The 12,022-nt window shown below is 41.1% G+C and overlaps 1 protein-coding gene across 44 annotated transcripts in view; it reads left to right on the forward strand.

Moving 5' to 3' along the window:
• NRXN1 (neurexin 1) overlaps positions 1–12,022 on the forward strand; it is a 1,224,094-nt gene that overhangs the window by 424,892 nt on the left and 787,180 nt on the right. For 20 of the 44 annotated variants that reach the window (XM_037895894.2, XM_037895904.2, XM_037895912.2 and 17 more), the window contains 2 exons: positions 7,470–7,771; positions 10,786–10,947. In XM_037895894.2, coding sequence (XP_037751822.1) covers positions 7,470–7,771; positions 10,786–10,947 — 464 coding nt within the window. Of the gene's footprint in view, positions 1–7,469; positions 7,772–9,813; positions 9,859–10,785; positions 10,948–12,022 lie in introns of all 44 variants that reach the window. The other 24 variants (XM_043543816.1, XM_043543819.1, XM_043543831.1 and 21 more) reach the window with 2 other exon arrangements.

Genomic DNA, 12,022 nt, shown 5'->3' on the forward strand with positions numbered 1-12,022 from the left:
GGCCACATCGTCAAGGTAGGCGACGGCATATTCTCCCAATCCTGCTAGGAGACCATCTACAAGTCTTTGGAAGGTGGCGGGTGCATTCTGCAGCCTGAAAAGGGAGTACATTAAATTCATACAGCCCAACCTGTGTGGTGAAGGCTGACTTTTCCTTGGCTGAAGGGTTCATGCAGGGTTCATGCACTAGGAAACATTCAGGGCACACCCTGAGTGTTGTGTAGGAGCAGTGCACACACTGCTCCTTCCAAGGACATGAACCATGGGAAGTCGCCCAGAGGACATGAACCGCGGGAAGCCTCCCCGGACTGGGCTCAAGGCCCGAGAGCAAGGAATGTAGTAGATAGAAGCTGGTAAATAAGAATATTAATCAAAGTCATATTATTCCTTTTGCTGTTTCCTTTTGCTGTTGGAGTATGTAATGCGCATGAGTGGAAGAAGAATAAAAGAGAGGGTGGAAAGCCGACATGGCAGACCAGCCTGCTTGCTTGCTTAAAGCTTTGTCTGTCTTGCATTTGAACCACAACACCTTGGCGGATTCATCTAGTGGTACCTGCCAGTACCCCTTGGTTAAGTCCAAGGTAGAGATGAACTGGGCCTGTCCCAGTTTCTCTAATAGTTCATCTGTGCGTGGCATTGGATAGTTGTCTGGGCGAGTTACAGCATTTAGCTTACGGTAGTCCACGCAAAAACGTATCTCCCCATCTGGTTTGGGAACTAGAACCACTGGAGATGCCCATGCACTTCCAGAGGGGTGGATTACACCCATCTGTAGCATATCCTGGATCTCCCGTTCTATAGCAGTTTTAGCTTGAGGAGACACCCGGTAAGGTTGGACTTTAATTGGGTGAGCATTACCTGTGTCAATGGAGTGGTATGCCCATTCAGTCAGTCCTGGGGTGGCTGAGAACGTCGGCGCATAGCTAGTGCACAGCTCCTTGATCTGCTGTCACTGCATATGCCCAAGGGTCATGGAGAGGTTCACCTTTTCCACGCCACCAGCACTTTTCCCTTCGTAGTAGACACCTTCAGGCCACTCAGCGTCATCTCCTCCCTGGGCTGTAAATTGACAAACCTTTAATTCTCTGGAATAAAAGGGCTTTAGAGAATTAATGTGGTACCTCTTAGGCTTTCAGTTGGAGGTGGGGAATGCTATGAGATAATTAACAGCTCCCAGGTGCTCCTGGACCATGAATGGCCTTTCCCACGACACTTCCATTTCATGGGCCTGGAGCGCCTTTAAGACCATGACCTGTTTCCCTACTTTGAAGGAACGCTGTCTGGCATGTTTATCATACCAGGCTTTTTGCTCTTTTTGAGCATCCTGTAGGTTTTCTTTAGCAAGGGCTAAAGAGGTTCGGAGGGTGTTTTGTAGGTTGGTTACAAAGTCCAGAATGTTAGTTCCTGAAGAAAGTGTAAACCCCTCCCATTGCTGCTTCACCAACTGTAATGTCCTCTCTTCTTATCACCTGTGTCTGACACACTAGGCTAGGTGTGGGCAGACTTAGTTTGTGCTCTTCTTACTTACTGCACTTTGGGTATGCCAGAGATTAGAGGTATTAGTTAAAGAGGTACAAAAGGACAAATTTTCCCTTCCGTTTCTCCTATGAAGCCCCTCCACATTGAAGCTCTAGGAGTATCTGAAGGCAAAATGTGTTCTCCACTGGGTGACATGAGTTCAACTCCCACTGAAGTAATTTCACTTGTTCAGCGAGTAGGGGTTGCAGTTGTATAACTGAAGAAAAATTGAGCTCAAAGGTGAGGTTGAAAGAGAGGCTGTGCTAGATGTTAGACCTGTAAAGCTCATTGCAGCCAAAATGTGTTCAGATGTTAGTAGCTGTTTGGACTTAAATATGTTTTGTCCTGGGTGAAATCCACCTTGATGAATGTTTCGATACAAGTAAATAAAAAAGCAAATAAATTAAAGGAAAAGGTGAGTGATGTAGAAACTGTAAAGTAATAAATGGAAACTTCTGATAATTATGTAAAATATTTATTAAAAGAATTTGTTCATCTTATATCCACATCTTGTATGGGATCAATTTATTTGCCAGTCTGGGCACTATAAGCACAACTTTATGGAACATGCAAACAGATGTATACATAAGAGACAGGTAGTCTTTGTAAAATCTGCCCTGACTGTATCTGGTCCCATACACCTTACCCAGGAGATAATCTGGACTCTGAAGAGAAAGAATAATGTTGCTGTCCCCAGTACTCTCAGGCTGATGTTCTCGGCACAAAGTCTGCATCCATAGGGATGATGGCAGGTCCAGTTGTGATAGGGTCCTCCTTTTCAGGTGATCATTCCCATTCGTATTGACTGTTAGCCCTTGTCCATGAAGGTGATTTGGGCTTCCTGTATGGATGTATTAACTCTCTGGGCTTTATAGCCCTGCACATTTTTTTTTCTTACCAAAACCACCTATTTCATGATGCATTTCTCAGTGAATGCCTGACATAGGAAGCAACCAGTGTGACAAACACAATCAAATGGTATCTGTCTGAAATGGAGGAAATATTATGCCCAGTTTGGAAGTTCATACTATGTAGATCTGACTCCATATTTGAGAAAGGCTCTCCATGAAGGCAAAATTAGCCTTGGAGAGGACTCTGCTGTGTACACAATAACCAGAAATATGCATGAGCTTCAGATGGATCCTCATGCCCTTACTCATGTCCTTGTAGGACTTGTCCATCATCACATGGGATTTGGTTTGCCTCCTTATTTCTGCAGACAATGACCAATACGTAACAAAATTTTGCTTCTTCCTTGATCTATACAGTGAGACAGTAAGTCTGTATCACCCACACTGGGACAGGAAATGAGCCAAACCTACCTATCTTTTATAAAAAGAAAAGGAGTACTTGTGGCACCTTAGAGACTAACAAATTTATTTGAGCTTAAGCTTTCGTGAGCTACAGCTCACTTCATCAATGAAGTGAGCTGTAAGGAACACATCCGATGAAGTGAGCTGTAGCTCACGAAAGCTTATGCTCAAATAAATTTGTTAGTCTCTAAGGTGCCACAAGTACTCCTTTTCTTTTTCCGAATACAGACTAACACGGCTGCTACTCTGAAACCTATTTTTTATAGTTGCTATTACTGTAGTATCTGAGCACCTCACAATCTGGAATGTAGTTATCCTCTTGACACCAATGTTCGGTAGGCAAGTAGTAGTATCTCTGCTTTACAGGTGGAGAACTGATGCACAAAGAGATTAAGGGCTAGATTTACAAAGGGACTTAGATAACCTAACTGCCACTTCCAGTGATTAAATCCCAGAATAAGGCCCCATTGGGATTCACACAGGCCACCTCAGCAGCTTCTGAACCATAGGCACATAAACTCACTTTCTTCCTAAATTTTTGCAGTGTAAATTCCCACACTTCTACCTGTATGCGTTTACAGTGCAGACCCCACCGGGTAGCATGATGCTTAAGCACCAGAGAGATGTACAAATGGGGGAAAGATTGGCATTCCTCTGCCTAACTCATCTGTGGGCTCCATGCCCACCTACTGGATCAGGCCCAATAGGTGAAACACATAAAATGCCCCTCCCACCAAGGGAGGCGAGCTGGATGAGGATCTCCCTCATAATTTTTATCCCAGTGATTATGGTACTCAGCAGAGATGTGGGATACCATTATATCAATTCCCCCCTCCACCTGAGAGGAAAAAGGGATTTGAGCAGAGATCTGCCACCTCTCAACTGGACAGAAGGAGAGATCAGGTCAGTGATCAGAAGAAAGTGGGTTAACAACACTTTCCTGAGCTGATGCCATTCGCAAAGGGGGGTGACTTCCATTTTCAATAGAGTGGACTGCAGATTGTTGGGATAGAGAGGACTAAGGAAGTTGCCCCACGGAATTCTGGGATACTTCCGGCTGACTTCCAGGACCAGAGTCAAGCACGGCTGCGTCTATGCTGCAAAGCAATAGGGCTCGGACCCTAGGCCCTGTTTTAACTTGAACTTGGACCCACCAACCCTGCAGGGACTTGGGACCATTGGACTGAGCCCTGGATTAGCATAATTGGAGTATAGATGCAAGGGAGGGTTAGGCTTGAGCCCAGACTCAAGCACAGGCTTGCATCGTAGTATAGACATACTCTCCCACAGTATTCTTGTCAGTAAGTTAAACATGTATGGGCTGGATGAATGCACTATAAGGTGGGTAGAAAGTTGGCTAGATTGTCGGGCTCAACGGGTAGTGATCAATTGCTCCATGTCTAGATGGCAGCCGGTATCAAGTGGAGTGCCCCAAGGGTCGGTCCTGGGGCCGGTTTTGTTCAATATCTTCATAAATTATCTGGAGGATGGTGTGGATAGCACTCTCAGCAAATTTGCGGATGATACTAAACTAGGAGGAGTGGTAGATATGGTGGCAGGTAGGGATAGGATACAGAGGGACCTAGACAAATTGGAGGATTGGGCCAAAAGAAATCTGATGAGGTTCAACAAGGATAAGTGCAGAGTCCTGCACTTAGGACGGAAGAATCCCATGCACTGCTACAGACTAGGGACCGAATGGCTAGGCAGCAGTTCTGCGGAAAAGGACCTAGGGGTGACAGTGGATGAGAAGCTGGATATGAGTCAACAGTGTGCCCTTGTTGCCAAGAAGGCCAATGGCATTTTGGGATGTATAAGTAGGGGCATAGCGAGCAGATCGAGGGACGTGATCGTTCCCCTCTATTCGACATTGGCGAGGCCTCATCTGGAGTACTGTGTCCAGTTTTGGGCCCCACACTACAAGAAGGATGTGGAAAAATTGGAGAGTCCAGCAACAAAAATGATTAGGGGTCTGGAACACATGACTTATGAGGAGAGGCTGAGGGAACTGGGATTGTTTAGTCTGCAGAAGAGAAGAATGAGGGGGGATTTGATAGCTGCTTTCAACTACCTGAGAGGTGGTTCCAAAGAGGAAGGTTCTAGACTATTCTCAGTGGTAGAAGATGACAGGACAAGGAGTAATGGTCTCAAGTTGCAGTGGGGGAGGTTTAGGTTGGATATTAGGAAAAACTTTTTCACTAGGAGCGTGGTGAAACACTGGAATGCGTTACCTAGGGGGGTGGTAGAATCTCCTTCCTTAGAAGTTTTTGAGGTCAGGCTTGACAAAGCCCTGGCTGGGATGATTTAATTGGGGATTGGTCCTGCTTTGAGCAGGGGGTTGGACTAGACGACCTCCTGAGGTCCCTTCCAACCCTGATATTCTATGATTCTATGATTCTAAGAAGGGCAGGACTTAGGCCTTCTCCTCTATGTCTCCCATTGGCTACCACAGGCAGGAGCTTCCTAGTGTGCTGGCTTTTGTGAATTCCATTTGGAGGTGCCTACCTCTCCCCATTCATTGTATAGAGAGCCAAGATGTCTAACTCAGGTTTTATCAATCCCAGCAATTTTTTAGGTGCCTAAATGTTAGGCCTAGTTTGGTTTGTGAGTCTAGCCCTAAGTGACTTGCCCAAGGCCCCAAAGAAAGTTGATCATGCAGTAGGAATTTGAACCTCGATCCCTCAAGTTCTAACACCCTAACCACTGCACCATCCTGAGCTCCAAATGAACTACCGAATGACCTAGTCAAAGCTGGTCTTTTGTAAAAGAATGTGTGGGACGTGCCAGCTGTATTTATCTATGGGAGGAAGGACAGTATTATGGGGTAGGCACAGAACAGGGAGTCCTGAGACTCAGCTTCAGTTTCTGGCTCTACCACAAACTTCCTGTATGTACTTGGGCAGCTCACTTAGAACCTAATTTTCAGAAAAAATGAAACCCCAATCTTAGGTCTCTACAGTTAGGCAGTGCAAACACAAGTTTGGCCTTTAATCACTCTGTTTTACAGGTTTTATCTACAAAAGCGGGTGATACCTGCCCCACAGATGTCTTGTGAAGCTAAGTTAATTAACTTTAATAAAGTTATTTGAGAACTCTGGATAGAAGGTTCTATATAGGTGCAAATATTGTTTTGTTTTGAAGCTGATAGGCCATCAAAGTGAATAGCTAATGTGCAGCCTCTGTGAGACTTCTCTTGAGAGCCACTCCTCTCCCCCAAATAATAGTAAATGTTTATGTGTTTATGTAATGGCAAAGTGGAAGAATGGTGGGGAGAGTTTTAAATTGCATTGTATTACCTCCTGTGATGCAATTGGCCTTTCCTGGTGTTGTAAGAGGTAGCCAAACCTTCTGTTACTATAGCACCAGAACAGTGAAAGCATTTCCTTTGATTACTGCAGACTTCTCCCTTTAGAAAGTATGGTGTCCAATCCCAGGCAGGTTTTTTTTTAAAGTGAGATTTTTCTCTTGAGAAGGAAATTATTCTTTTCTCCTCCGTATCATACACCTAGCCTGTTGAGATATATTAGGGTCTTCTCTGAAGGAATTTTGGAGTACAAATGACAATTTGTCATTGAAGTAAAAGGGGCCGGCTTGATATGGCAAACAATGTTAAACCTTCTGAACCTGTTTTTCCACTGCATTGCAACTGGTGCAAAGTGGATTTAAAATGTTACCATATTAGACTTCTGCTCTCATTTAGACAATGAGGTGTTTTACACCTGCTTTGAACTAACTTTGAACAGGTGTAAATGACTTTACAAGGGGAAAAGGAGTAGAGAATCATAGCATGAAATTCTGTCTCTAATTAAATCCATGTCACAAGTCCCATTGATTTTAACAAGGCCAAGATCCCACCATAGTTTCTAGTAGAGTGAATGAATAGTACCTTAGAAGTGCATGATATTTTTTCTCTAAGATATTGTCTACACTGCGGAAATGCATTCTAGAAAACGTGTTCCCTAACATATCTTCACTAGCATGATGTTAAACACAATTTTGCCTTAGTGTGAACAAGGACAGTCATGTTTAAAAGCTTGGTACCTGGTCATGGGGAAGATCTTAGCATTTAACCAAGCAAATGTGTTTCTGAACATAGCTTGTCTCTTTGTATGCTAGGTGCTTGGTTGTGTTCAAAATTATTAGTCAAATGGCATTAACATAATCTAACCTGATACTGTTTCCCCAGTATAGACATGGCCACTGTAAGTTCCTTCAGTAATGCTTAGCGCTTGTCTGCAAAGAGACATTCAGAAAAGTTAAGGTGAATCCTCTTGGGAGGATTAAGTCAGAGTGAACTAAGGCCACTTCCCTCCTGAATGAAAGCATACGCAAGAGGGTTTAATGTACTTTAATTTATGTGAATTGACTTCACAACTTTTGTTGATTCACTTTAGCTTTCTGGGGTGTCCCTGTATAGAGAAGACCTTAGAAAAGTAATTTAATTCGAATGAAATGCTTGATTGGTCTGTTTTTGTTGGCTTCTTAATGGATTTTAAGCATTGTAAACACACAGTACTCTGTGTGATATAATATTTATTGTTGATGACACTAAAGTTAATTACAAAAAAGGCTGCTTTTCATGAATTTTATTTTTTTTATTTCCAGGGATTTTAAATCTTTTTTCCTTTTATTTGTCAGGAAAAGAAGAATATATTGCAACATTCAAGGGATCGGAATATTTCTGCTATGATTTGTCCCAGAATCCCATACAGAGCAGCAGTGATGAAATAACTCTGTCATTTAAAACTCTTCAGAGGAATGGACTAATGCTTCATACAGGAAAATCAGCTGATTATGTCAATCTTGCACTGAAAAATGGAGCTGTCTCGTTGGTCATTAATTTGGGCTCAGGGGCCTTTGAAGCACTGGTGGAACCTGTGAATGGGAAATTTAATGACAATGCCTGGCATGATGTGAAAGTAACCAGGAATCTGCGTCAGGTAACAGTACAATGGATACAAGAATAACTGACTGTTTCTGCTACAGCTAAATGTGTGATGCTTTGAAATCTGAATAGCGTGACATTGGATGTTTAGTTGGCATTTAAAAATACCTTTTTATTTACACACACAGGGATATTCCTGCCACACTTGAGCAGGGGCATATCTAGAAAGTAGTGGGGGCAAGAGGCTGTTTAAATGAGACAGTATTACAGTCAGATATTTCAAAAGACTTCAGGTATCATGCACATATTTTTCTTGTACAATTTTCTGCCCTTACAGTTTTTTATTAGTCACTATTACATGCTGATAATTGTCCACAGGGCATGTATTTCTATAGCTGAATCACAGCTCTTTAGTTTAAAGAAATTTTAATCTATTCCCCTCCCCCCTCAAAAAAGTGGGCAGTAGATTCATTCTCAAAATAACCCTCATACATTTTTGGTGGCATTTTCTGTCTCATAGCCACATCTAACTGAAGAAAAACAGCAACAACAACAACAAAACCTTGTAGGCTACAATTCATTAGTAAAATGCATGTCTATATTGGGGTCATTTTGTATTTTGATAGTTAATCCTTGCGGGATAGAATGAAATTCCAAGTATGTGTATACACTATATAAACTCATTTATTACATATATTAATGCCACATATGTACATACTATATATATATACAGTGTATGCGCACATGTGGCATTAAAATGTTATGTATAGTAATGTTTTGGGGTTTGGGATGGGTATTCAATGATACTTTATTGGTACTAAAATGTGTAATTCTGTTAAATGCTATATATATTTTTTACTGCCCTACATGCTTATCTTAAATCAATATCCTTAACATATCTGTTGTTTCTCTAAACAGTTGCAGCTTGATGGGAATATCTTTGGTTTCCCTTAACCAAAACAGCCCTCTCTTGTGGCGCTGTTAACTAATCCATCTAACCTCTTTTTTCCCTTTTCTGAAATTGTTTAGCTATTACTTTTCTGGTTTTGTTAATAGCAAGCTAGATAGGTCACAGTTAATTTGGAATTATAGTGCAAGAGAGTGAAATAACCAAATGGAATTTAAAAAAGTAACCCTTAAGATTTTACAATTATGTATAATTTTGGGTTACACATGCATCAACACATTAAAGTGTTTATCTTTCTAAAACAGCATAGCTACAAGAATTGTATTTGCATACTATATAATCTATATTTAGTTTTAAATTATAGCTAACTACAACAAATGTGGAGAGTTCTTTGAAAGAGGCTGCAAGGGACCCACTTTCTAGATTTGCCTTTGCTCATGTCATCAGACAAACCTGTAAATTGGAAGATTAAAGTGGGGGAAAGGGGAGAGGCTTCCTTTCACTTGCCAAACAGAGACGTAAAATAGGTGCATGTTCAGAGAGGTAGTTGCAGAAATCCATTCTACTCATTCTATGTGTCAGGTTCTTTGCTTTGTTTCATTGCAGTAAACTGTGACCCTAAAGTCCATCAATATGACCGAAAGACGTTTTGGAGTTGAGAGGGAGTCCTTGGGTGCTGTTGAAACAATCAAATTAAAAAATAATAAAAATATTTAAAAATTGAGCAGTAGGGGATATACACTAATTTCTACTAATTTGCTGGGGAAACAGTTTGGGATTCAGGGCAAGCAGTGGTCAGCTGATGAGCTTTAGGCATTTTGATCCCTTTAGCCATTTTGAGTGTCTGTCAGCTGCATTCAATGGAAGGAAGATGAAGGGAACATTACCGTATGTCTGTTTAGATGAGAGCTGAAAAGTTCTGAAATATATTTGCAGGAAATACAACTGCTCTTACCTCTCTGGAGGCATATTTGTTAGTCTGCTTTTTTTCTTGTAAAATTTTTTTGCCCTTTTTCTATGTTACTAACATGCTTAATAACTAACATGTCATTCATGGAATGTTTCATTCTACTAACCGTTACCTGAACCAAATAATGTACTAACATGGTAGTGACCATCATATTTTTTAAGTAACAATCGTTATTCTGTTCACAGTTTTTAATTTCCTTTCTCCCCCCTTCTCCACAAAGCACTCAGGCATTGGACACGCTATGGTAAACAAACTACATTGTTCGGTAGATATCATTCTAATTGTTTCTTATTTTGGGTTTGCCGTGTGTTTTCTTTCTTTCTTTTAACTGTAGACATCATTAACAAAAAAGGAACTGCGGTTGGTACTCTTCTGCTTACTTTTAACTCCTTCTTTTCATCTGTTGTTGACCTCCTTATTTTTACCTGTTCCTGTCAAATTGTTTTTTAATTCACATGTAGGGGCATCTTTAACATTACGAACGTTTGCATCAAGCTGTGGTTAACTAACAAAGGATAAGGCTAAATTGTGGCTGGCCTGAGTGATTGCTGGCTCAGCCAGTTTCTAACCATTCATAATGCATGGCATGGAGACTTGGACTGGGAATGATGGAAATGCCACATTCATACATCTTTACTTCATCACAAGCAGTTTGGTTCTTTTTGTTCCTTATTTTCTTTCCTTTCTTTTTTTCTGATACTCTTTCCTGCATGTGCACATCAGAGTGTGCTGCTTACACAGATTGTTTTGCTGTTTTTCTTTTCTTTGGCATGGAATTAAGCTCTTGCATGGTTAATAACTGCTGTTATATAGTGCAAATAGTGATGGTGCTGAAAAAAGCTTGTGCCTTTTATGTTAACAAGGTGCACGTTTTTATTAGTCAATGACAGACTACTAAACTTACTAATATGTACACCAGCTAAACTAACTTAGGAAGCATTCTACTAACACCATTTTTGTGTCTGCTAAATAACTTTTGAGTTGCAATAGGGTATATGCTGACACTAGTTCAACAATCAGAAAACTCTTTAACTAGTTAGAGCTCCTAGGGGTAGTTGACTAGAATCCAAGACTAAACCTCAAACAGACATGAAAATGGGTTCCGCCTTATGTCTCAAAACCAGGCATATCCCAGGACTGCAGTATGTAGGTCTGAGTATAGCGTGTCCTTTCCCTGTGCTTTGTTATCTAGGTGACAATATCAGTGGATGGAATTCTGACTACTACGGGCTACACGCAAGAAGACTACACCATGCTGGGTTCTGATGACTTTTTCTATGTTGGTGGCAGTCCTAGCACAGCAGACCTACCCGGGTCTCCAGTCAGTAACAACTTTATGGGCTGTCTCAAAGAGGTAAATATCATCAGCCATAAATCCATCACAAATGTCACATCATGATTTCTAGAGATGGGCAAAAATGAGAACCCCTGATCCAATCTCTTTGTATTTTGGCTGGGATTCCAATATTTGAACCTGTCCCTTCAATCATAATCAAAGATAAAAGTGACCTATTTTCATTTCTTGAGTGTATGTAAAACCTTGTGAATACAGCTGACCTTGTGAACAGTTCAATTCCTTCCATTGTATCTGGTTCCAAACCCTCATCTCAGCCTAATTTGGATCCAAACAATACTTTCTCTGTCTATCTCTAAAAATTTTATGATCCAGTTACTGTATTATTTAAAGCCTTGTGTTTTGAACATATCTTTGCATTAGTTTCTTTTAACATTAAACACAATTGTAAAGATATTTCCTAACCTAACCTCACAAGCTGTGATTCTCTGATGTCCTTCAATATTGTGAAAGGGAGTGAGGAGGGGTCATAAATGCAAGCTTTTTATGGCAGATTGCAACTAGTTGCTATTGATCTTGGTTTAAAGGAAGCTTGTTGTGTGAAGTGAAATGATTTACTGCATTGATAAATTTCAGTGCAATACTGGAGGCTGCTAAGAGATGGTGCAATGGTATTCCAGGGTTATATTTTAGGAAGGACTCGAGGAGAGAGAGAATGTGACACAATGAAGTGCTCAGACTGTGGTATCTACAGGTTCTTTGTGGTGTTCTATATCCACTCTTTGTAGAGCCTAGAAACACTGGTTCAGAATCATGCTTGGTAAAGTTCACTGCTCTTGAAAGAATTGTAATGGTCTGTCAAAGTGTGTCTAGGACTGTCAGGTCACAAGTTATGTGACCTTCAAGTGTGTGTCAAACAAAAGTATTAAATATTGCACTTAAAAAATCCAGTAAGATCCACTATTTTCTCTACTTGACTTCATTTGGCCACTGTATCGCCTCTTGGCTATGGCAACAAACTGGATTGTAACATCAACAGCAGCTTGGGACTCAAATTACCTCTTGGGTTTTGGTAGGATAGGGAGCACAATGACAGCTTTGTAGAACCCAGTGGTTAAAAAGACAAAAGGGAGAG

The sequence above is a fragment of the Chelonia mydas genome, chromosome 3, assembly GCF_015237465.2.
Source record: "Chelonia mydas isolate rCheMyd1 chromosome 3, rCheMyd1.pri.v2, whole genome shotgun sequence".
In the NCBI taxonomy this organism is placed as follows: Eukaryota; Metazoa; Chordata; order Testudines; family Cheloniidae; genus Chelonia; species Chelonia mydas.